General features: G+C 38.8%; 1 protein-coding gene across 1 annotated transcript; it reads right to left on the reverse strand.

Annotated features, from left to right (window-relative positions):
- Positions 1-440: 440 nt before the first annotated feature.
- LOC104441995 (putative callose synthase 6) lies at positions 441-25,590 on the reverse strand. The gene is given in 43 exon segments (XM_039313944.1): positions 441-939; positions 1,155-1,340; positions 1,521-1,571; positions 1,669-2,466; positions 2,993-3,222; positions 3,285-3,397; positions 5,076-5,159; positions 5,302-5,420; positions 5,499-5,621; positions 7,218-7,329; positions 7,417-7,579; positions 7,703-7,771; positions 7,867-7,989; positions 8,070-8,179; positions 8,933-9,084; positions 9,161-9,272; positions 9,343-9,446; positions 9,614-9,737; positions 9,862-10,025; positions 10,108-10,189; positions 10,280-10,374; positions 10,526-10,571; positions 10,573-10,619; positions 10,764-10,850; positions 10,938-10,987; positions 11,072-11,153; positions 11,923-11,983; positions 12,242-12,294; positions 12,397-12,728; positions 14,665-14,776; positions 14,855-14,977; positions 17,485-17,572; positions 17,650-17,726; positions 17,804-17,938; positions 18,585-18,708; positions 18,845-18,936; positions 19,033-19,125; positions 20,367-20,528; positions 20,613-20,723; positions 20,828-20,915; positions 20,998-21,110; positions 23,209-23,309; positions 25,216-25,590. Coding segments are annotated over 43 exon segments (5,745 nt in total). The 5' UTR covers positions 25,436-25,590; the 3' UTR covers positions 441-705.
- Between the last annotated feature and the right edge of the window lie 1,991 nt (positions 25,591-27,581).

Here is a 27,581-nt window from a genome sequence, read left to right on the forward strand (position 1 = left end):
AAATTAATATCATAGGTGGAAACCTTAATTTTTACAAAGTTGCAATGACATTTTTAGCTCGATAATAGAAGTCTTGAAATTTCATCCATTTTTAAATTCATAATATCAAATAAATTACCCATAAATAAATTTAAATAACAATGTAAAATGACTTTTGAACTGTTTAAAGATTACATGAAAACTTTTAATAAATATCTACTTAACATATCAATGAGTTATTTTTAGGTTATATTACAATCTATGAATTAATATATGTGACAATTTGAATAACTTGAGAAAATTGCTAGTGTGGAAAATCTGAGTGTCCAGAATTTATTAACAGTAATTCGAGAAAAGCTTTACCCAAAAAAAAAAACAGTGATTCAAGAAAACAAGATTATAGGTTCTTAAATTACGTAAAGATTCGCAGTGGAAGGTTTGATGCATCCAATGGCAATACATAAGACAAATTTGAACAAAACATTAAAAGCAAAATGTATAATACATGCCTTCTTGATATTACAAAGTTCAAAAAATCAAATTCAGCAGAACAAAAAAATCTTATACAGCATTTGACAGGGAAAGAGGAGGTGTCAAGTTGACAGTATAGACAATGAACGACCCTCTTGTGCAAGTTCATGGCAGCACAAAGGAGGGGAAAAATCACATCTGAAGACGGTAGCGAGGGACGTGAGCTATCTGAGATCCCATCCTAATGAGGGGGCCTTATGCTGTCTTCTCTTTCCTTCCGGCCAGAATCATCGAAATCTGAAGGCCTCTGCTGAATGCTTGGTTGAAGAGGAGCCGGATTTGGAACTCCGAAACGATGGGGAACCACGACAGAACCGCGATCGGCATGAACAGCAACAACCCCATTGTGTATTCGTACGCCCTCGCCAGCTCCTTCAACGAATCCCAGAGTCCTAACCATTTAAGCAACGGCCTGCATGCTTGCCCAATCTGTCGAGAGCAAGAGAAGATCGATCTCGTTAGTTTTGCGGTCCTATAGAAAGCGCATGGAGAGGTCACGCAGCTTGAAAATTTACGCAGGACTAATCACGATATGAACGTGAGGAGTGCTTTGTGCAAAATTAGGTAGTTGTGACTTGGGCAAGTCGAGAACAACCCGCTTCATACATGAAGCTTTCTTTAAGATTGCACTAGTCCAAACTTACCAGAATGAGAGCCCAGCCGGAAGGTAAAAACGCAAGGACGGCAGCAAATATATCAGATACAAAGAGTCCACACACGACAAATAGGACTGTCATAACCGACATGAATCCGAGGAAAAGAAGTGCTTTCAGGATCCTAAACATGAGCTGGAAGTCTGTACCGAATCCTCGTCTTCCCATGGATACCATCTGAAAACATTAAGGCAATAATAGTTTGCAAAGCAGAACACGTTCGTTGCAGTTTGATTTAAATAAGGTAACAGAAAAGCAGCAGCAAGTAAAAATGATCAACTGGACTTTACTCATAATAATGCGTGTGGTTAACATGCAGATCTAGGAACAAAACCTCCATATATAATATCTGCGTACCTTTAAAACTAGCAGAGTGGTTAGCAACACCACCCAAGAAATTCCATAAATCTACAGAAGTAAAGAAGTGCCTTAGAGAATGATCCTGTGAGAACAAATCAGCAACAGAAGGAGGAAAGAGAAAATTGCAGTGAAATTTATAGATTACCAGTATAGTCTTGCTGTGGCGAACTATCTGAAGATGGTACACAATCCCATACTGGTAAATAAAGAAGCGAAATGCAAGTATTATCTCAAGGATTCTTCCCCGTATGTTTGTATGCTTCAGATGTTCCTGTTCTTCCTCCCACCATGATTCCCAACTTTTAGCAGGTTGTATCCCAATTCCACCACGATTACCCATCCACCTCTTCCAGTCTGCCCAATCATCTACAGTCTTTTGCCAGTCAAAACCAGATGGATTGAATATGAACGGTGCAAACAACCAGGAACCAACCAAGAACCACATGGAGACAGTGATGAACAAGTAGAGATTTGAACTGCGGTACGACTCCCCATAAACTCCATAGACAATCAACAGTATAAACAGCTCCAGCCCTTTCACAAAGTGACTTCGTGAATAAAGCCTGTAATTATCACCGAATTTTGCATGAAAAACAACAAACCCACGACCCGTTGCTCGATATTTGGATCCTCCATGTAAGAGTGTTCTTCCATAAAAATGAGCCTTTGTTCCAAGTTGAAATGTGAAAAACACAGAAGCTAGCTGCAGTTGCATAATGACAAAATCACCGAGGGCAGTCCGAAACCCTTTTTCCAGGCCAGTTTCCATGACCATGGGCACCACCGTTAATAATCCTAATTGAAAGACAGACTGGCTAGCCAAGGCCTCTTCGAGAGCCTTTGTGTGACGTATGGTAGGATTCTGAAGGATCTCGCTTTCCAACCCACTCATAACCATGTACAACCGTCCATACAAGAAAACATACACCGTAAGCACGGTAACCTGAATGAAACAAGTCCAAAATGGTAAAAAGGAAAGCTACCATGAGTAATCAATGCAAAATTCAGAAGAAAAAGAACGAGATAAAAGTCTTGTTGCCTACCAACCAACATAACTCCCCCCCTTCCTATCTCCATCCATGGAATAAATTACAGCCCAGAAAATGAAGTACAATTCCAAATCTTGGAACTGTTTTAGCCAAACTGATATTTTTGTAACATTTCATTAACGAAGTAGAAATGACATATTCATGGATCACCCACCAGAACTAGACATCCAAGGAGGAACTATGACCCCTTTGTTAAGGGACCACCCATTAATTGTACTGACTCTCGGAAAGACAGACTGAACCTAGAATTACCCCCAAGATTCACAAGATTTAACTGCTTGGATTACAAAGCATTTTACCATGTGACAGGAAACTGCAATTACAAATTATGAACCAAAAGTTCCATCATTCTTTTAATACCAAATTAGAAAGAACTAGGAGAGTTGCTGCAAGACGAGTAGAGAGGAGTGGTTGATTTACCATACTACTTAAGTAGAAACCGACAGTTGTAAAATAGAATGACAGCATTCTGTAGAAGTCAAATCGCCGCCCGAGCCGATAAACATCCCGACTAAGCGTCTGCTCACCATTTCCATTTGCAACCTTTGCCTCAAAAAGGGATATCTGGTTCATCCCTACATCTCGCCCTTTTCCCACTTGGATATACTCATGATGTGTAATAAATCCCCCACGGAGAGTTGAATTAAACCCTACAGCGAGAAATGGTCAGATTATGTCCCTTTGAAATATCATATAAATATGCTAGGGTTACCAGAAAAAATATCCTCGCTCAAGTTGATTGTTTTTGAAGCTTTGCTTATGCCCCCCCGTGTTATGTGGAATATCCTGTCAAATATATCAGGATGGCCATAATGGAAACGGACCCTACAACAAGAGAATGAGAAACACAATTGCCTTTAGATCATTATTGGAACAAGCTGATCTGAACTCTGTGTTATTGAATCAGAGTCTCGCTGCAAATGCAGAGATAAGTTATTGCTTGAAGCGTGAGAGCACAAAGAAATGGATTAGTAGTTACCACAAACATCAGATCAGTACATAGTATAAAACTCAGACTCTATACATACCTATTTTCTTCCTTCCTTATTTCTTTTGTTTAAGATATTAACAAGGAACCTATGCTCTTCCTTCTTTCTTTTGTTTAAGTTACAAACAAGGAGTCGGGAACATTAGTCCATTAACTGCACGCTTTCCAGGATACTTCCGTAGCCAATTTTTGCCTTGATTAGCCTCCTGATATATCTTATCATGCCCTAAAAATATAGGTTCCAACAGCTCCTACACTTAAGGGTACAAAGGATGTTGTGTGACAGAATCAATCCCACCTAAATGCTTCAAAAGCATAGAGAAAGAGAGATTGTTGAATCTACTAGAAATAAAGGAAGGCGAAGATCTTAAGTGACATTATACTAAAATAATGGTGAAGTGTTTGTTAGATTAATGGTCATACAGTACAGTGTTCACAGTTATATCCCACGAAAGCAGCTCTGATATTAGAGTTATGTGGGATGCTATAAGATACAAGAAAAAGTCCACATGTCCATATGCAGACATTCTACAATGTGAATCTCCCTTTAAATCAAGAAAACTCTTTGCTTCACATGCATAGGTAATAAACAATTCCTTCCATAATGAAATGTCTGCCACCACTTATTTCTGAATATGTATTTAGCTGCATTACAGTCCGTATTTCATTGTTGTAAGTAATAATTGATAATCGATAGGGCTAATTAATAAGATTCGTCAACTTTATGAATATATATGAGACAATATATATGAGACTTCTTTCCTGTGCATGGCAGTGGCAAAAGATAATCTGCAAGCACTTCTAGAAATTTTTTCGTCAGAGCCTAAAATGAAGAAAAGTAGTAGTTCATTTGCTTTTTGAGAAAAATAATGTACTTACCAAATTGGAAGGTGTCAAATAATATTCGAAACATGAGAAGAATAAAAGAAAATTTTCATTTTACTAGTTGCAAGAGACACCGATATTGTAACGTAATTTTTGTTTAAAATTGTTGAATTTACAATACAATCGTGCAAATCACCAAAACTACCATACTGTGGTTTTTGAAACTCCGTATTTGCTAAAATTATACTCAGACATTGGCTCGAAACAATCCAAAAAAACTAAAGATTTGTAATCATAATGATTCCCATCGTTTTCAATGACCAGGCTTCTGATCCAAAAGTTCTTTCTGCTAGACTAATGCAATGCCCTACACGCAATTGTGGAAGTCGGTGAAAGTTTTTGAGCTTCTCTAAGAAACAAAGAAGAATTCACACAAGTCCACTGAGATTGCTCTCTCATCAGCAAATGAAGTAAGCACGTAGGTGCCATAGGAAAGAGTAAGTGAATCAGGCTCAAGAAGGAACAAATAACATAGTCTTACACGAAAATTTAGGTTTTATGAAAAAATCTGCCTTTCGCCTAAAGATAAATCTTAAGAAAAGAAAAATCAATGTATCTGGAGATGCGGACTCCGGTGACTACAAAGATTAAGTTGACAGAAATGCATGAAGCCACAAATTCTTGGCTTACCTTAGGGGATTTGCCAATATTCGCTGGCCGATAGTGACAAAGCTGGTCTCCTGATTGGACATGAACCAAGCTAGCGATGAAACACTGTAAAAAAAGTGAAAAAGTAATGATCTAATCATTCGGATTGGACAAATCTGCTCTGATCTCTTTCATACCAGATCCTTTGAACTGGATAAAGCAGCAAATAACAGAATATTTCTGCACATATATGTATTCCTAGGTTCACCTTCCAGTAAAAATGTGCTCCCGCAGGCCCAAAATAGTAGGTTTTCTCTGCCCGCGACGCTCCTTTGAGAATTCCTCCAATACATTTCTAATCTTGAAAGCTTCTTCAAAGTAGTTATCCTAGAAGTGAGGAAAGCAAAAAAAATCTGAGATACTTTATCCTCCTGCCTATTCCATGAAAAGACATAATAAAGCTACCTGATTCATGTCTATAGTCTGCAATGCCTCCCCACGAGTAAAGATGATAGCATGATTTTGATTTTCTGGTTTTCCTTCACCAATTTCCGTTGGAGGGCCTGGAAGCTTGATACGGTATATTTCCTACAAATTAAATAGATTATTCCTTTCCAGAAAAAGGTCCGCAGATATCCCACCAATCTTGCACCACATCCTTGTTTCTCAGAAATGTGGCCACCATATTTAAATTTGTACCCTCACATTAGAAGAGACGAGTAAATGTTATAATTCATGTACTTCTTAAAGGTCAATATCGTTATCGGACTGATTGACGTATTGAATACTGATATAATCCCCGTTAATACATCCAAGATAGTTGCTTCTTTAAGGTAGACCATAGCTCCCAATAGGAACTCCTCTCAAATAATTGACAGACAGAATTCCACATAGGCTTGACAAAGAGCTGATATTTCACTAACTTTTCTTCATGATAGAAGTAACTGATCAGATAAATTCATACTTCTGAGATAAAAAGTAAACTGATGCATTTCAGATACTCTAAAGTTGCTTGACACATCATCATGCATCCCGAAACTAGTTAATTTACAAGGTGACTAGTTGCGTATTTTAATTATCAAACATGTTCAGGCTGTGCAAAAGGTTTATCATTGACATTCAGTCAAATTGACATACATCACCACCGAAGAAAAATTACCAGAAGTCAATTACTGGGCTTAGCATTTCCAAAATTTGCAAACAAGACCACTTCAATATAGCTCTAGTAGTAGACAGCCTTAGCTTGATCCAGCTATAATTCCCAAGGTTTCAGTGATAAACGGACAGAAAGTAGATGGAAGACAGTAGAGTAGCTTTCCCAAATCTCCAAAATTAGAGTCAGTGCAAACAGTAGGGCAGGAATTAGTCCTTCAGCCCCGTGACAGCATTAATTGAAGAAAACAGTAAGGTAAAACCATCACATTTTGAAATTAGAAAGAATTAACCATTGAGAGAAGAATATAAGAGCTTGATAACAGATATTTTGGGGGTATAAGACTGTTATGAATGAAATTTTCCAATTGTTAGAATAAGCAGGATTTTCAGTTGAAGAACAATAAATCAACTTTGGAAGTACCAATAAACTCAGGAAGAAGAAAATAGGAAAATGCAAACTTCTGATGAAAATGGATGTTGATTGAAGGATCTGGAAAAATTTTCAAACACTCTGATTTAAAAGTGTTAGATAATCCTACTTAAAGATATTGGTTTTTTTTTTTTTTTTAAGATATTGTTTAACAATACATAGAATTAACAAAGAAGGAGCCTCACAGTCGATATAAGACCTAGGGCAGAACATGTTAGAAATTTCCACCCGAAAGCTCAAGCTGTTAGGTTGGGAAAGAGCACATACATATGAAGCCCAGACAAACCCTATAAACAAAAGACATAGAATGCTTTGACAGAAAGTGCAGGAACGTGCCAACAGTATTCACCATATATTTGCATATTAGCTTTGGATGTGTCTCAAATTATTGTTTAAATTGACACCCTGCAGCCACTTGCACAGACTAAGAAAATTATACAGCGTTCTGACTAGAAAACCATAGATGTAGAATCAAACGATAGCCAAAGCAAGAAGCAAAGATTAGAGGAGTGATCCAGATTATACCCAATAAGCGGATCAATCTCTACCCCACTTGATGCCTAGTATTCAACCATGAGGAAGACTAAATTCTAACTTACCTCATCCAGTGTATCACCTCCCTTCACAAGAACAGAGTAACAACACTTCTGAGATTTCCCATTCACTGTCTCCTCTCTTTCGTCTATGTAGGCAACCCGTAGAGAAGGATACCTAGAATATTTTCAGTATCATTGATATCCATCAGCCACTTTGGAACTTTCTGTTGATTACTATTGAAGTAACATCCTTAAAACTTACATCAACATGAGGTGCAACACGTTACTGTAACAGCTTCTCTCTTTAAGCTCACCGGACTTCTTTTGGTTCCCATAAAGTTGGCAAGAGACAACATAGGTGAACTTCAAATCAGCCAGAGCTTGTGCAAATTCTGTGATTGCCTTCTCAATCTCATCATCTAGAGCTGCAACAGAGACACTGAGTCTTGATTAGTATCTGGATGCCACTTCTTATAGCAACTTTAAAAAAAAAAAACAAATCAGAAGTTGTAAATCTGCATTTCTTTCTTTCATGTTAAATGACTAACCGTTATCTCCAGCTAAATCAAGATGGCATTGGAGTTCTAGAGCCTGCTTGTAGTACATCATCCCTCTCACTAGCAGCAAATGCACATAGTAAGAACAGTAGCAAAGCGAGGATATATATGACTTTCAAGCATAGTATATGCTTCCAGATAAATAAATTCTCAACCTGTCCTAGCCAGAGTCTGTCCTCTGTAAGAGACCCAAAAACGTTGCTCCTGTTCAAACTTGTCCTTCTCTTCGTTTCCAGATTTTGAATCTTTTATCCGTTCATTAAAATTGGTCCACTCATCTAGATTGCATGGCACAAGGCATCAGTCATATAATATCAAATGAACAAGTGAATTATAACATACCAAAGGGCAAACTTGCCTGGATAGATCTTCTGCAGGTAGAACAAAGTTGAGATTCCATCCTCATTTTCCCTTTTAAGTTCTTCGGTGGAATATAGGACATCTTCTTTGTAGTATGGAGTCAAGACACTGAGCAAGATGTAAAAGCAGAGGAGAGCCCAAAAGAAAATGATAAATAGGTATCTATTAAACAACCATCTGGGACACACACACATACATATTGCGCGCCCATGCATATATACAGAAAAATGGTAAAATGGAGCTTGGAGGTTGAGGAGCTTCAATCCCTATAATCTTTACGTTAATTAGAGAAAATATCATAATGCAACCAAGTCAAACCTAGGATATCTCTTTATTACCATCAGTAATTAATTAAATTGGATGTGCTTTGATAAAATAGCTAATAAAACTAAATCAATCCATTTAATTTTTATTTGATTTCTCATTCAGTAGTCATACATGATTGAATGTTAGCATCAGCACCAATTAAAAATTTGTATATGGTCATATCTAGTCTTTTCAAGTCATCAATTTATCTGTAAGTATTGGTAAGCATGACCATGATTTCACCTCAAAACACCTACACATTTTTAGAAGATATGAAATTAGAAATGTCATATGATACTTTTTAACTATGCCAACAAGTAGCACAAAAACTGCATGAATAGTGATTGGATTTCCAACTTTCTTTTTTAATCTATAATGGCAGCAGTGTTAATATACTGCACAAAAACTCCATCTATTGCAAAACCAAATGATTCTATCATCATTTATTATCAGTGAGACTAAATTATAAACTAAATGCGATTTCCAGCAACTGAACTGAACAAACATGGTTGTCTCTTTCGATGAAGTATAGCATTTATTCATGTAAAAACAGACCTAAAGGGCAGCATTCTGCGCACTGTCTGAGCACCTGGCATTTTCATGAATAAAGAATTAGCAAAGAAAGTGATGCGTCGACGAGCTTCCAAGTTTGAAGGCACGTTGATGGCAGATTCCTTGACTGTCAGAAGTAAATGGAGCCGAACGATCTAGAAGTCAAAGAATGAGATTTTACTTACTACTTAATTATTTGTGGTTTCTCAAACAAAAATGAGTCAAGCACACCTTCTCTCTGTAGAGTTTGTGTTGTGCATAGCCAATGTTGATCTTCTCATACATCTGCTCCTTTCCATTATTTTTCTTATGGAGGATATGAATGTTTCCTTTTTCCAGGATCCTACAAGCGGCACAGTCAAGGACACAAACATTTTGCACCAACAGAAATAAGCATGCTTGTCAGAACTTACTCATGCCCATTCTGCATGACATCCTCGATAATTATCTCCATGATGTCCTGGAGGACATTGATTATCTGGGATTTGTACACGGTTGCGTCGTCATGGTCATTCAGCTGCCAAAATAACAAAAGAAGTTAAGAACTGAGATATTGTTGAAACTGAGCCAATTGGAGGGAAGAAGAGGAAATGATTCAACGGTCAGTCCTCCAAGATTAATTTTATATTCATGTATGTATTGAGATTAAAACTGAAGCTAGATATAGGCAACAAAAACACTTACCAAGATGGTCAAGAATTTCTCCAATTTAGTACTGAGCAAAGGCAATTCGCTTGTTTTAAATGCATGCAAAAATCTGTGCTGTCGTATGCTCATGTCTACTTCATAACAGATATCCCCTATGATTCTGTAAAAATTGAGAAAAGTATGGTTTCTCAATAGCCTTAACAGAAGAAAAATTGCCACCGGTATGATACGACATATTAAATATGGAGTTACAGGCTAAAGTATATGTAAGTTTTCTCGCTTACTTTCTGTCAGCTTCATTTTCCAGAAGGCCATTTATGATGTCCCGGAGAGTCTTATAACATTCAACCACTGCTGAATGCATGTAAGGATCGTTCTTTATCCTCTTAAACAATTCATCATCCACCTTGCCCTTAAAATCTTTTGCCATGTCTAATGCTATGGGAATCTTTTGTATGAAAGAATAATGACAAGAAGCCTGGATTAGAGCAAATATATGAGTAGAAATCAACTTGTGAAACTATGCATACCTTGCTAGCAAGCAAGAAAGGAGGCCATTGCACAACAGACACATCAGTTGAAGAAGATGGTACGAGGAGCAAATCTCTGTCTCTGGATTAATCAGCCAATGGAAGTGTCAGAATATCCGTTTGAGGCACAAGACTGAAGCTAAAATTGAGGAAGTGGAATTCCTAATTACACCTGTCGCTAATTAGGTCTTCCTCTCTCATAGTCCCAATAAATTTGTTCCACATTCTTGAAAAGTTTGCAATATTTTTCCTCAGTATGGAATCATCCTGCCATGGAAAAGTAGAAACGCATCATAAACATGATTTTGTAAGAAATGCCACCCCTACATCTGTGAAGTGGCCAACAAAAAAGAAACTTATTGAATAAAGATTCTATGAATAAATATGGAATATTAGATCAACCAACAATTGGATATACCTGTTGCCTCCTCCTGGCTTTCCTAGCATCCGATGATGATGATGATGATGGGCACGGTGTGAAATCTGGACCGCAACATCCCTAGTGTTCGTATCTTAAGAAAAGCAAGAAGGTATCATAAGCAAGGAGAAGTATATAGTATCCTTAAGCATAACCGTAAGAGCTAAACTGTCTGTGTCATGAAAATTGGAAATGCTTCAGGCATTCTATTATGCAGGAAGAAAGAATTGTCACTCACCTCGCCTAAATGGCTAAAAGCACCATGAATGCCACCAAAAAGACTAGAGAATATGGCATACCAAATTTGTGTATCCATAAAATAGACCTGAGAACACATCACACAGGACACAGGGTCATCAAATACGGCATACCACAAGATGGGAATCGTGACAAAACTACCCAGTCTGCTTACAAGAACTATAGGGGCCCATATTGCAATAACAACTCCAATGTTATGTGTCACTGTAGATGCAGATGAATATTAGCACAGGCTTTTTCCCCCGGTTAGAAAATACTAGAAACATCACAAGAGTAAAGAAAACTTACAATGAGGAAAAAACTCGTGCCATTGATAATTATCCAGATGCATCTCCAAGATTAATTGTGTTGGTCCAACAAGTGGTAGAATCTACGCGCAAAGAACACATGTTTAAATCTTTTAAAGAGAAAGTGGAGAGCAGAATGCTGCAGAGTAGCTACATCTCCTGAACCACTAAAGCTAACAACATCCACAATCACAAAAGCTCAACAAACAACGACCCCACAATCAACTAACTGGATAAAATTTCCCTTTATTCTATGGACATGCTCAAAACTATCTTGACAGAGTATCGAGGCAACACTCAGTTATTCCACCAACAACATAAGCCTTGAAACAAGACTTGGAACCTCTTTCAGCAAGCAACTAATATGAATTTCTAGATGACACATTAAAGTTTATATAGCTTTGAGCAAGACTTGCTGATTAGTTAACACACTCGTGTACTTACATCTCCCTATATGTGATTATTCAAGATTTATTCATCACCTATTCTGCCATTTATGTCATCCTTCAAGTCAAAATGTGATATTAAATTTGTAATCACGTATTCTCAAGGTAAGCAGCATCATACGTGAAGACAAGATTGCCAGTACTTCCATCATGTGGGTATCTCTCCAATCTTTGACCTCTTTAAGGTGATCATTTGGGTATTCTACACTAAACTTCTAACATCAGAAAGGTTAAATGATATGATAAGAGAATTGATTCTAGTTCAACTGCAACAATTTTCTTCAATCAAGTTTCACTGTTCAATTTTACTGAGATAACAAAGCCCAGAGTTATATGATATATATAAGTAAGAAAAGCAAACCCCACATAATCCAAACAACTATAACTTGATAAAAGATGATAACACCTCAACATAGTAGCTGAAAGCCAGCTTGCAGACAAGCAGCATGATCCAAAACATGGTGTACCTAAGACACAAACAAAACAATGTATGATTAGCAAAGTCACTCATATAAAATATAAAGCAGCACATATCTTTTTACTTAAAGTGATGGGTCTATGTCCGAATACTGCACCTAAGCACAGACTCAAGAACTAGCCACGAAGATTCATCCTTGAAAATAAGAAAAAGAAGACAGTGCTGACATAGCAAACATTGTTTTCCAAATTAAAACAAATCAAAGCATAAATACACAACATATTAATCAGAGCAATTATCTTCTTACTTCAGCAGTGAAAATATGTCCTCATGCATGCCTCTCCCCACATAAAGCTTTGGCTGCATAGTACGAACATACATTTCAGGGGAAGAAAACAAGATAATGCAAACAAGCGATTAAGGCCCTCAGTAGAGAAGTGGTAGTCTAATCCATCTACTTGCCTGAGCCCACCACATAAGAGCAGTAATAGGGAACATACTTGAACGCTCCATGGTCCTCCTTAAGTGAGGAACGAAGAAAAGTATAGCAGCTAAGACATTTGGAATCATATAAATTGCAATGGCATAATAAAAGAACGACTGGTTCCTCCAATCTTGACCCCAGGTGCTGAAAAATTTCAGGACTCCTGTTGGATACTGCACTAGACTAGAGTAACTAATTGGCAGAACCACAGCCCAAACAGCTGCCATTACAAATTTCAGAATGTATCGGAGAATCTGCGTAAATCTCATGCTTTTCCAGGCATTTAGACTTAGAATTATATCCAGACTTGCTGCAAAAGAGGAAAGGAAAAGGGCAGTGTCAGTAATGATTTTATGCTAAGAGGCTCTTATAAAATTTGCCGATACAGATGCAAGTAGTCATAACGGGTCAGGATAACATATTACACAGTAACTATAGAGATATATTATAACAAGGTCTTTCCTAAGGATTGCCTCTAAGATTGACAAATGAAACTTGACATAGCTAGAAATGCCTTCTCCTTATCATAACCATTGGATTTGCTGCATTCTCCATAAAGAAGGCTGCAAGGGTAAGCAAACATTCTCCTTCCTAAGGCTCATCCGGTTTTGGAAAGTCCTAATGATATGTAGATTGCAATATAATGAATTTTCCAGAATGTTGCACATGCAACAACACAAGCACAAGCTTTCTTTGTATAAGATATTAATATTTGTTGACTCATAATTTCCGAATAGACTTGCCCGCATAATACAATCCTTCATAAAGAAGTGGACCATAATCTTCTTTTTTTCATATTACTCTGATAATACCTTCTTGAATTCTGCTCGATGACTTTGATGGCTTGATGGAATGGAGATTCTCTCAAATGTTACACAATTACGTGCGTATTCTCGCCATCTTTTCTTATTTCTTACACTATCTATCACAAACTTTCACTTACAGACATATCAATCCCTCTTATATATTGGGCTTATTCTGTTTCTCTCTTGATTATTTTAATTCTCCTGTTTCTCATGCAGTTTTGTTGGAGATGATAGAGATTGGAGAGGCATCAAACGGGAAATTACTCTGCAAATGGTCAAAGGTACTCCCATTCTTTTCTATATACTTTATATTCTGCAAAAATAAGTTTGATATGAATCGGCTCCTAAAACTTTATGTCAATGAAAATTTACATCCTAAATCATAAAGAACATGATTTGAGGTAATGTATGATGCCCATTGGAGATGCCAAAGCATGTCTATAGTATGCACCGACATTAATCATGACAACATATTGGTCCCTTTTGAATGTATGTAGCGATCCCTTTTCTCAATTTGAGAAATATGAATTTGAATATGATATTTTTTTTTTCTGGCAAAGGAAATGTTGGTATTTTTTTCACTTACTACTACAAAAGATAGGATATTAAAATTACTTCGCCTCATTAAAAAGCCAGTCACATTTGACTAGTGATTTCCAATTTAAGTGTTCTTACTTTTTGCATAGTGAACCTATGCTCTACTCCAAAACAACATTATTGCAAAAGAAGAGAAAGATTTGTGTGCCTCATTTTTTTCTACTTATTTGTACTTAACTAACAAGTTTCTGATTCTTTTTCAATTTACTAAGTTGTGGCTTGTACAAATGGATGGGCTTGATAACCTCATACATGATGAGAAAAGAGATGAGAGTTTGTCTGAACTTTTCCTTCCCGTGTTCTCCTTCCCCTGATATTAATTTTTTTTATGCTCATTTACATCCTTAAATATATATCTTCTTTAATCTTATTCATTTAATTATCACTCCATTTGTTTCTAATATTTTTTCTTTTTCCAAATGCCCACTCCTGCGTTGCTGAGAGAATCGAGATATATATGTTTTGTCGATGTCCATATGTGATGTAGACGTATCTTTATAGGTATGTACCTACTTTATAGGATAAATGAATTATTAGATCTTCATATTTAAGAATTTGTTCTACTCCCACCTTTTTCCTTGATAATAAGATTACCTCTAACTACGTCTTGGACATATTATAAAGATATAGTAATGAGTTCTACACATTTCTATTTAACTTGGGTCAATTTTTATATTGGTCATTTTCTTGATATTTAAATTAAACATGATTTGTATCATGTCGTGGTTATCCCGCACAAAGTGCTGGCTAATGTCTAGTCTAATTTTATACGTAGCGTAAATTAGCACATCGAGTCCACAATAATAATGGGGAAAGATACATAAAGTACAGACATCACCATACCCCTCAGAAAGTTCAGGAAAGCATGAGTTATGAAGATGGTCAAAACTTGTATGAAAACATGCTCGTCGAACAAAGCAGTGATGGACCCAGTCCATGCAACAATTACCATGGCCTGAACCAAGAAAATGGAGCTCGGTTAATTTCTTGCACAGAAAGTCTACAACATAATGCTACTAAGCATCAAGGCTACCTGGAATGCCAATATAAAGAATATCCACATCCGATCAAAACTTCTGTAGAGGTGCAAAAAGGTACGAACTTCCACAAAATTAGTTTTGGGTTGCGTCTTCCTGGCAGTATGCTGACTGACATGCTGCAATAATATAAGTACATACATCACCATGGGTTCTTTCTTTTTATTGATCAGGATCAACATGGGTTCAGACATCCCAATCAGAGAAAAAGATCAATTTGTAGTATTTCGTTGTGCTCCATCCCCTGATTGTTCGATTTCCTCATATAATTTGATAAACCATGAAACTTCTAGATGTTTTCTTTTAGAAAAACGTCGTGATTTGGATAAGCTTGGTTAGCCATTATATCCATGTACGTTGTCAAAGAAACTAGCTTACTATTCGCACTAGTAAGACTCTACAGTGCCGAAAAAGCAAAAGTCACAGACGTATAGTGCACAAAGAAGTGCAAAATGGGCTCAGACTTTATAATCTCGAAATTCACTACATCACTGGAGAGAAGAAGCTACTAAAATCTATTTAGAGTTTCATCACTACCAATTCGATAAAAAACAAAGGCATTCGAATCAAACAAGCTGTAATATTCTGACGATGCTATGTTTCCCTTTTGAAATTGGCAGTTTAAAACACAACCAATGCTTAAGGAGTCAACAGTGCCTATTGATAAATGCTCATAAACTAGAGTAGAGATGCAATCACTTTCCTGAACTATAATTTTCAAATTCACCCAGTCAATGGAGAGAAGGAGCTACTAAAATCTGTGTAGAGATTTTCTTGATGCCAGTTTGATCAAATATACAGGGATTCCTATCAGACATGCATTTTAAATTCTAAAAATGCTGTGTTGCCCTTTTGGAAACGGGAAAGACACATAACCAGTGGTTAAAGGAGTTAACCAATGCTTATTGCTGAATGACCATAATCTGGCCTAGAGATGTAATTACTTTCCTGAGCTAACCTTTTAAGAAATGGAAACGGGGAAAATCCAATGACAAAGGTATCAATGCACTGCTAAACAAAGCCAAGGTTCCAGAAAAGGAAATTTCTTTGAAAGCTTGACTGCTCGGCCAATTATCATTGTGTTGTCTAACAGGTTAATCAAATTGGAAAGTGGTTTCTGGTAACATTTTCCTTGTTTATCACAAAATTGAGGGCAAAGAACGCTTCAAGTGCCATAACTTTTGGCCAAAGGGACACTTAAGTGCCATAATTTACGAAAGGTACACTTAAGTGCCAAATTCGAAAAAAACGGATCACTTGAGTGCCACTCCGGCCAAAGTCCGACCAAAATGCCAACGTGGCGTATTTCCGGTGAAGCGCGCCCAAAACGACGCCGTTTTGACGCCGACGTGGCCAAAAACGGCGTCGTTTTGGGCCGACGTGGCAAAAAGAAAATTAAATAAATTAAATAAATTAATTTTATTATTTTAAAATTAAATTTATTTAAAATATTTTAAAAACTTTAAAAACCTTCAAAAATGTTTTTAAAAAATTAAAAAAATTTAAAAAAAAAAAAAAAAAAGGGAATGGGGGAGGCGGCGAGGATCAGCCCGCCCGCCGCCGCCGCCCGCCGCGGGAAGGGCCGGCGACGGCGGGGGGAGGGTCGGCCGGGGGTCGCGGCCTCGGGCCGGGGCCGGCGACCCCGGCCAGCGGCGGCGAGGGTCGCGGCCCGCCCGGATCCGGCGAGGTGGCGGCCCTCGCCCGTGCCGGGCCAAGGCCGCGCCCGGCGGCCCTCGCCCGGCCGGGCCTGGCCTCCGCCCGGCGGCGGCCTTGGCCCGGCCGGCGAGGGCCGCCGACCTCGCCGGATGGCGAGGGCCGCGCGCCCCTCAGACGATCTAGCGGCGAGGGCTCGCGGCCCGCCGCGATCAGCCGGGCGAGGGCTCGCGAGCCCTCGCCGCCGTCTGGGCGAGGGCCGCGAGCCCTCGCCGAGATCCAGCCGACGAGGCTCGCGCCTCGCCCTCGCCATCCCGGGCGAGGGCTCGCGAGCCCTCGCCGCCGGTCGACCGGCGAGGGCTCGCGAGCCCCCGCCGCCGGCCGGCCGGCGAGGGCCGCGACCCGGCCGACCCTCCCCGCCGTCGCCGGGCTCTTCCCGGCGGCGGCGGGGCGGCAGCGGAGGCGGCCGAGGGCGATCCCTCACCACCTCCCCGTTCCTTTTTTTTTTTTTTTTTTTTTTTTTTAATTTTTTTTAAAATTTTTTAAATATTATTTTTTAAAATATTTTAACTAAATTTAATTTTAAATTAAATTAAATTATTTATTTATTTATTTTGTTCCACGTCGGTCGAAACGACGCCGTTTTGGCCACGTCAACGTGCAAAACGGCGCCGTTTTGGCCACGTCAACGTGCAAAACGGCGCCGTTTTGGCGCGTCGCCGAAAACGCCACGTTGGCATTTTGGCCGGATTTTGGCCGGATTGGCACTCAAGTGATCTCTTTACTCCGATTTTGGCACTTAGTGTACTTTTCGTAAGTTATGGCACTTAAGTTGTCCCTTTTCAAGCAAAGCTAAGGAGGGGTCCGCACGTCCAAAATTGAGTGGCATCCAATCTCCCGTGGCCATAAGTTGGACACAGAATTGACGCAAAGAGCTGCGCACGCACACACACAGAGGGAGAACAAGGAATACCTCATTTGCAGGTTGAGAATCGTCTCGTCGCACAAAGAAATCAGCTGTCCTTTTCAACGGCCACCCTAGATCAAAACACCTGTCGGACCTGAGGAAATTGAAAAGTGAATTAACTGACTTGCTTCTGCCAGAGTCATAAAGTTATTCATGCTCAAAAGATCTTACCAGAAGTACTCGTTTAGGTCATCATAATTTCTCCATCTCGAATGGCTTCCCTTGCCTCCTCTGTTTCTCTTTACTTCCTTTAACCATGTTACTCAATTTTCAGATCTCGACATGGCAAACAAGAACTCGAGGCATCAACTGAAAAGGAGCGTACCGTGTGAAGGACATCGTAGAAAGGTTTTATTACATTCCTCAAAAATGACTCATCATCAGGTGCTGCCGATTGATATGCAACTCCACTAACTGGATGAACATTGCCTTCCAAGATGCCATAAACTTCATCCGCCATCTTGTTCCATTGGACAAAAGGAGGTTAATATCACATAACCAACAAGCGAAAAAAAAAATTACTAGTAAAAGCATCATATACAAGAAAGGCTTGACTTTCAAGTGTAACACTTTTCAACAGAAGAATCAACTCCATTGAGAAAAGTTATGCCTTGTCTTTACTCCATAGGAAAAGCTACTTGGTTTCTTTGCTGATCAAAATGTAAGATCTGCCGCGTTCTTCTCCAGTAGTAGGTAATACATCAATTCAAATATGTGATCAACAAGTAGAAAATTGATGATATGTTAATTAGAATGCGATTAAAATACAAACAAAAATTTCCAAGGTTGTAGTTTTGCTCTTGACAGGTTCATTTCAATACGTTTGGCTGATTAAGCAGATTTTGCTTCAGCAAGGAAGAGATTATCGAAGTTGGGCACGATGATGGACAAGCACGACATTCAATGACCCAATTATCCCAAAGAAAATTGTCTAGTAGTTAGATGGAACATAATCAGCTTTTTACTCTAGCTGATTAAGCAGATTTCTTCCTTTAATAGCAAATCTCTATATATGTTTGAGATGACTTCTATTCATCAAGTAAACATAATATGTGCCTTTTAACGGCTAGAAAGGATATAGATATTGAGATAACCATAGTACGCACCCTGTGAAAGATATAGCATAGACATTCAGGCATAAATCGAACATTTGAAGCTTCCCCCCATATTAGAAGATAGAGCGCGATGTAGATAAGTCGCAACTGTTGTCCGTCACGATGTGGGGGAAACCTGGAGGAAAATTTGTGGTTTGCCAAAACATTGAGCAGACTTGTAAATCAGTTATCTCATGGCATATCAGATGGTGATAGTTCCTTCTCAATTTTCAAATGAAAGATTTATGTGATAGTAGGGCAGAAAAGCTTACTCAAGATTTTGCTTCTGATGAAGATAATTACACCATGATCGATAGTTCTTGAGAATTTTTTCCATCAGCTGGTCAACAGTGTGATCATTCAACTGCAGGAGGCATATGTCCAAGATTCAATCACACCTCATTTTTAAGCGAAGTCTGCTATTTCTATATAAACCTTTGCAGAAAAATGATGTACCTACCTCAGTGAAATTTTCATCATCATATCTATCCCTTATGTCCATGTTGGCAAGTAAAAGAATTAAATGCTCCCTCTGATTTGCCACATTTCCTTTCTTCAGCAACAAGATGAGAATCCATATTTAGTCAGATGATGTATAATTTCCTTCATTAGAGATTCCAGAAAGCAAAGCTGACCTACGAAACTAATTAGAAAGGCCAAAAAGTGATAAAACTCTATTCACTTTTGAGAACTCAAGGAAGGCTAAGTCCACTACGTAGTGTTGACTAGGTTACATAGGTAAAAATGCACCTTTCCACATGAGACACGTTATTACTTCGTGTATTCAAAACACAAGTACTAGAAAAGCCATAAGATCCTTGACATCATAGTTAGCCAAAATCAAATTTAAAGCCCAATTTCACCACTGTCATTTGCAATATCAACATCAATAACCTAGACCAAACTAGGATGTCGAGGTACATACGTTTCAAGGGATACAATTAGCAAGACAATTTTGTCAGAAGCAAATGGTAATGTGTAACGTTAGATTGGTAATTCTCGCATACAAGTTTGCGAAACCACTTATCATGATTCAACTGCAAAGGAATGGGCCAGATAATTCAGGCGATTCAAGTTCTTAGCAATGTTTTCAAACCAAACTGGTGTGAAACCGAGAGGCTGGCAATTCGCAATATAGCCAGTGAGACCATCTGAACCGTTCAGTTTAATTAAACTGAGTCAAATATGTGATATAGTGAAGTAATCCCGCAATTGATTTAGGTCAGAGTGCGTGCACTTTTAGCTCTTAGAGATCATGGATTCAGTCTCCGCAACAACAGTGGGCATTCTTTCTCTGAAGGGGTTCAGATTTTTTGGTCTAAAATTATCCACACAAATAAGTTGCTCGTGCAGCTGGATAAGATCTGGGCTCAGATCAATGGCAGGGCGCGGTTCAAACCCCAGCTCACCCACATGCCCTTTACCTTCCAAAAGTACTCGAGCCTCACCCATCGTCTAGTGACCAGTTCAAACGGACCAATCTGGTCCGGTTTCACAAAAATTGGTAGTAGGCCAAACTTGCTGCATGGAAAGGTTGTTAGACACCATCTAATTATGATATTCTACTATTTCCAACATTACTTGAGCACCAACAAAAATTTCTTTATCATTGTGAATGGTGCATAAGCCACCTCTTCTGTTGTAAAATAGAAACAAGTAAGAGTACTTTCAGCGCACTATGGGGTCAGAGATTATGCACAGCCCTAGAATCAGCTTGCTAAAGGAGGACCCGAAGCAATATCAAGGCACAATAGTGGATTCAAATTATAATAGGACATTCAAGACAAATTTTACCTGGAACCCAAAAACAGATGAAAGCCAATCAAGTATATCAGTGTTGGACTGGCTGCTCTCCTTTGGCATTACCAAATTATCATCCTCAACGTTTGGCCCTCCATGAACTTGGAGCATTGGAAGATTGTTCACATTGCGTATGGCCTGAACGGCAGCCTTAATCTAGACTTTTCATAAAACTTGATGAGTAATACAGCCCACTGTTGAGAAAATCCAATGCGAACCTTTCATAAATCGAAAATTTACCTCAGGAAGTCGCATAATTGCAGGTTTAACCCCAATTGCATGTAATGGCAAAATATTATAGTGTACGGACTGCTCTCTTTTTCTCTCAACTTCTTCAGCATACCTTTTTGTCTGTACAGCAAAAGCCAATTGCAGATACCATTATTCAATGCTTGCCACAGAGAAGAACACAAAGATGAACGCAGGCTAGGAAACTAAAACTCTTTCACTGGAACCTGATCATCAAGCTTTGAGGGCTGCACCACGGTTTTCAGAACATCATATAATACTGTGGCAATCTGATATATCTTTGCCATTTCTTCCCTTCAAGAGTTAATAGCAAAAAGAAGAATCAATAAAGTGAAGAGATTCTTTGACAGTCAATCAAATAACAGTAGAGCCTTACGGCTTTTTGGTGTATTGGGCATCTCTGATATTTTTTTCATAGAACATCTGGTAATACATCTGGATTTCTCTAGGATCATTTTTGGCAAGCCGAAAATGTGCCTCTGCTTCTTCCTACAGAATTAGAATGTCAGACATTAAACATTTTGCATACAAGTTATGACCCAGTCCATCCACTGGTTTTCCCCCACCAAGGCTAAATTCTGTGACATATTGTGCACATAATACAAACAAGGAAATCGGAAGAAAACAATATAAACAATTTTCCTTGCAAACTATAACAAGAAATGGTGACGGATGACAAGAATGTACTATCATTATCAACAGCCAATATGCCTAACAGCATTGGAGCAACAGCAGGGCCATGGAAAAATAAATGACATTTCAAGCTACCACGAATAGTGACATCTAGATGCTCTTTACATTTAAATGCCTTGTTAGGATGATACCCCTACATCCTCCCTTTTTCTAACCTTCAACTCGGATGATAAATGGCACCAACATATGAGGTCATTTATAAGTCGGCATCCCATGAAGTTGGCCTTCCAGTTGTAAGATTTTGGTTAAATATATCCAATATCATATGACTTGTCAGGATTTCCAAGAAAATTTCAAGTGATAAGACATAGAAGTACATAACATTTCAGGAAAAAAAAATTGATCTCAAAGGATCAAGCACCAAATAATGCTGATAAACTCTGGTCTCAGTAGTTCAATCCCTCAATTCAGAGATCAACTAACTATACGTCGAGCAACCTCAGATCAAGTCATTGAGTCTGTAATGCTTTGGACAAGAGTGGCCGAGGGACCAAAAATGGTGCATCTGTGGGTTATGATTGTTGGACAAGTGGTCAAGGAGGTTTCCAGATGGAAATTATAGCCCTCGAGCACCGATCGCTACTTTATGTATATGCAGTTTCAGGGGGCTTTCTATAGTCTATGGTCCCTCGAAGAACCAACCCTCAAGAATTGGAAGCTGTTAGATCCCTAATGAATAGATCTTGGTTGTTCATTGAAAACCCATTAAGAGTTTATGCATTACAGCACAATGTGTGGGAATTACGACACAATACACTTGGGCATGACCGTGGACAGTTCCTCAAGGGGATCATGGAAGCCCCTGCAATTTCAGATATGGCTTGGTTAACTCTAATACTGCACAATACTTGAAAATAAGTCTTGGGGAGTGTATCAGTAAGGGTTGCAATGCAACAGCTTCATTTCTAAATCTGTCACACTCAATAATGAAGATATTCAAAGGACAATAATCACAAAGGAACATATTGATGTGGGAGATTAAGAGACCTATTTCATTCTTTGAAAGACCATTTTCCCAAGCAGAAGATATGAGGATGATAAAGCTTTATAAAACCTCACAAAGGACTGTATTGATGTGGAATTTTATCATGGGGCTCTCAATACTATATGAATATCATAATCACTTTCCATGGAAACATAAGCAATGCTAAAGCTCCACCAAAGGTCTGTTATTTTTATTTTTTATTTTTTCAATTCTGAAATGTGATTCTAGGTAACAATAAAGAAAAAATACGACCTGAAGCTTAGGAAAATTGTAACGGTCAATTGGTTTTCTCTGCAAAAACAATTGGTGCATCTGCTTATTCAGTGGTTGCTGACATTTATCACATTGTTGGATCTTTTGGCAAGGATATCTTGGGTCATGCCCTACCGTAATAAATGCAATCAGAAGCTGCAGGGCATCGCAGTCGGTTTTGACAGAGACCGTGGAACTCAGTGCCATCTTGTGTAACATGGAATATCTAGTTGGAGAAAACAGAAAGGTTTTCCATAGCTGATGCTATTGCTGACAAGTCAGCTGTGGAGTGATATTCTGCTTGATTGTATAGCTTCTTTTTTATTTTCTGATACTGTCCTATGTATATACATCCAGTCTAATAGGATATCCTTGTTTATGTCTGAGTCCACTTAAACAATCTACAACTGCAAATTCATGGTAATATCGCTCAACATGATTTTCTCACATCTTGATAGCTTAGTAAATGTGGAAATGCAGTCTCCGGCCATCAGATCTAACAACCACAGTCACATTTGTTAGTTTAGCTATCACAGCTTGAAAAGACAAAATGCTTCACTGCTAGGGACGTGATGTATAAATGAACTTCATTGATGTTTCATCATTCAGCAATGCCGCCATAACAGGCCAAGGGACCTCGTGAACTAGGAAAGATACCTTCTCAAGCCTGTGTAAGAGATAGGTCTTAAATTGGCGAACACCCCGTCCAGTTGATGTTGGATCCATCTTATGAGCCCTCTCGAATGCATGAAAGCGACCTAATAGGAGAGATAAAGCAAGGAAAAGGAGAAGTTTTGCTACAGATTAGGAAGAGAACCATGTTTGAAGTCCAACTGATGCAATTTCAACCTTGCCATGCAACATCATAATATTTGTAAAGAAGACTGTTAAAATATGATCCATTTTGTGAAAATTCTAGAACTCACTAGACTACTCATGCTTAATGGAGAAGGAGCAAAGTCGGCAGCAACAATTTGTACAAGCCTAGAAGACTGTCAAATGCTGAAGAATTTTCTGGTACGTGGGCAGCAGAACACGTGGACAGCAAAAAGGCCAAAGAAAAGTCAACAAAAGCTGCTGAAGAATAGAAAAATGCAGAAAAATTGAGAAGAGACCAGATTCTTCGGGAGAAGCCGCAACAAGCAGAGACAAAGAACCAAGCTGCAATTTTATATTATTTCTTGTACTAATGTCGGTGGAGAATGGCGGTGACGCTTATAAATAGGGGTTGGGTGTGTGTTTTAAGTTGTGTAGAAAAAATTACACACACTCCTTCCAAAATCCTTCCTTTGTAATATTTACTTTCATAATAAAAGTTCTGCTTTTTTAACCCGTACACCCTTGCCTTTGTAGCCCATATTTCACACATACACACTTGCACACACACACGCTTTCGCAAAAACACCAACAGACACTAAGAATAAGGTAGACCACTGAGAAAGATTAATGAGCATGCAGGAAAAGCATTTAGTATCTGCTCCACTCTTACAATTGATAAGACCCAGCTTCCAATGACGGACAGAAATGAACAGCATAGACAGAATTTTCCTAAAAGAAAGATGACACCATTGCTTTTCTCTCATTAACAAACCGTTAGCGCTTCCGCAGCGACTCAAACCAAGTCATGTTACAGCTTCACATTATTTATCTCTCCAACAATTACAATGTTCATATCGACTGTATGCTTTAGACACTTATCATGGCTACTTTAGTGTTTGAATAGTAATCATCTGTGGCTCTAACATAGAATTCCCTGTTTTGATGGTAAAGAGAATTGGACGGGTAGCACGCGCGCGCGCGAAGGGCTATTGTCGTTAATTATGTTTAAGCAAACTATAATGTCACTTGACCTATAATTGTAACAAGGATTCCTTCTTATGAGCTCATAAGAAGACATATCTTGAGCATAGACTTCGAAATGACTTTCTTCCAAACTTATCAAACTTATATTAGATAGATTCAGCTAGAAATCAGATATTAGATAAGAAACTAGACACTAGATGTTAGATTAAATTATGAGAGAGTTCTATTTTAAGAATGCTCAGCCCATTTTCTCTATCAAACGCCGTTGTTTGAATACAGTAGATAGCATATAAATGGGAACAACCATACAGCTAATAATCATTGAGTATATTATGAAATATAACCGTGGAATTACGTCCTTCTTCCACTTCTTCACTTTGCATATCTATTTAATCCCTTTCATCTAATTCACGTCATCCAAACCCATTAAAATTTGGTAAGTAAACTCTTCAGTTAACAGCTGTTACATGTTTTTTTCCCCCAAAGCTAACAATGCCCATAAACTAATACTCTCTTGGGTTAAATTTCAAGTTATTTACCGGAAAGGTCGACGATTGAAGTCGCTTGATAAATGACAAGGGAAGAAGAAAATCAAGCTCGCACGAGGTGTGAACAACGATAGAGACATAATCAAAATTCGACAACCACGACTTAGACAGTGACTTGTCCTGCAAGAGTGTTCATTGTCTAAGTCGGTCGTGAGAAAAGATTAAACTTTTACCGTCGAGAAACAACTACATGGCATGGCATGCTTGTCATTGACTCCACCGAGTCGCCTATGAAAATTTTGGCCATCGAACGAACCGAACAACGGGAAACAGGGCAGCAAAGGACCAGAATGAGAGAGGAGGAGGAACTTACACAAATACGCGACCCTCGGGTTCTCCCACTCGACCTCGTTGGCTACGCGGAGGATTGGCGCGATGGCGGCCAGTGAAGAGGGCACCAGCTCGCTGTCCACGGCGGATGTGTCCTCGTTCGGCAAGTCAGCCATCATCGTATGCGTCCTCGTCATCTTCTTCGACAGCGACCGGGGCGGGCGGGAGCCCGGCTCCGGCTTGCTCCCGCTCGAGCTCGCCATCCGCAGCGGCGGCGGCGGCGGTTCCCCACACAGACAGGCCCCCTCGTCTCTAGTATCACCCGGCTCCTGCTCCTCCGGTGGCGGCGGTAGTTCAGGTCTCTACGGTGCCAGCCAGCGTCCAGCGATCGGGCGTCGTCGTTGTCGTCGTCGTCGTCGTCGTCGCCGCCCTCGGCTTGCGCGGGTCTCGAAGAGAGATGTGGACTGCAACCATCGCCAATCTTTTCCGCGCACTTATGTACGCGCAGAGGGAAGGGGGAGAGAGATACTTTGGGTGGTGAGTGGGGAAAAGGGAGTTGCCGCTGGAGCAAGGAAAGAATGGAGAGAAATGTGTGGCACAGGGAGGACTGTTGGTTTTCATTGGAGTGCTTTGCGCTTTCGTCCGGTCGAGTGAAGAAATGCGGCTCTTTCTGCTTTGTCGCGCGCGAAAGTGCGACTGCGAACGAGGAAGGAAACGCTCCCCCGGATTTCAATTTTCGGTTTATGTCGGTTTTGTTCTCTCTTCTTGTCCTTGGGCTCCCTCGTTTGTTGGGCTTGGGCTTGGGCCTGAGCAGTGAGCAGTGGATTTGGAGCCTCGAGGCCCATTCTCCTCAGAGTAGAAAATCACCTCAGCAGAACTCGTTCGATAATTTCAGTTCATAAGTAAACAGTTGGGAAAATGACATAGATGGTCCTTGAATTTTGGCCTGATATATAATATCATCCCGAAATTTTTATATATTCAATATGGTTCATGAATTTTTGGTATGTCTTTGATACAATCCCTAGACTAATGTTATCATTTCTATTCGAGTTGACAAAATTTGTAGATTTGGCATCCAATTAAGTACATTTGAATGATTGACAAAAAAAAAATTCCACTCCTAATAGTTAACTCGAATTAGAATATAATGATCATTTTAAGTTGTATCAATTTGGAAAAAAAAAAGATTATTTATGTTATTAGATGACGTTAATTATTATATTTTGATTTAAATTAGATATCTTACATAGATAACCTCCGTATAATGTCATTTTTGTCTCTAGTGTTCAATGGACGTCTAGGTATCTTAGACCAGTAAATTATTCTCATCAATTGTGACAATTCCTTGTTCAATTGTCATTGATTAATTAGCTGAACAAGAGAACCTGTTCTCAAATCAAACTATGCAGAAATGACATTATAGGGATGAGAGAGTGACACGGTCATCCTTTCTCCAAAGTACACAACTTTATCTATACCCAAAAAAAACCAGCTTCCAAGGTTCCCACGATAATATTTTCATTCTAATAGCCACTAAATGTGATACCTAAAAAATATAATAAGAAAAAGGAATGAGCCACCACCACCCGGTGAGTAATACATTTCCTTTAAGCAAATCAAACAATCACTATGTACATTTATAAAACCATATCATAACTCATTTACACCAAATCCAAAATATATCAAACTTACAATCTTATCAAAATACAAGTCAATGGTTCATTCCATCAAATAAAGCTCGAGTATCTAGCCATGGTCATGAATAACACCCCGTGATAAGGCAACCAAGATTCCTCTATTGATTAGGTCTTCACCTATTATAAGCTAGAAGCTCGGCCCACAAAAATATCCTAGACTAGTATGTGCATATCCACAACTAGTATATGCAAACCCGCACACTCCTCAACGGTTTTATAAAGACATTAAGCATAATCTATCAGCCTCAATCTCTAGAAATCCACAATCAAAATTAGAAACCATCTCCAACTCAAGTTTAATAACCAAATCACAACTTTTCACCATCACAATTCAAATGTCAATGGTCAAGTCCATTGATTAATCTCTATTAAATCATAACTTTTCACCATTGATTATATATATATACCACAATCCATTTCATAAACCAATTGACGAATCAGTATATAACATTTCATAAACCATATTTAAAATCAAGAACTTCTCGTGAGTCTTTCCTAAAATGTTTCATAAACCCATTTGCAAGCAATCAGTTTAAACTATAGTCAAAAGATAACATTTACACATCTAAAACACAAATGGTAGTAAATGCTCAATTAAATTTATGCAAGGAATATGCTCGTGCTTAACTCATAACATAACTAAACCATTTCACTTTTGAAATATGAGTTTACAAACTCAAAGAAGATATGGTATTACTCACTTGAGAAA

This window comes from Eucalyptus grandis, chromosome 1 (assembly GCF_016545825.1).
Source record: "Eucalyptus grandis isolate ANBG69807.140 chromosome 1, ASM1654582v1, whole genome shotgun sequence".
NCBI classification, from domain to species: Eukaryota; Viridiplantae; Streptophyta; class Magnoliopsida; order Myrtales; family Myrtaceae; genus Eucalyptus; species Eucalyptus grandis.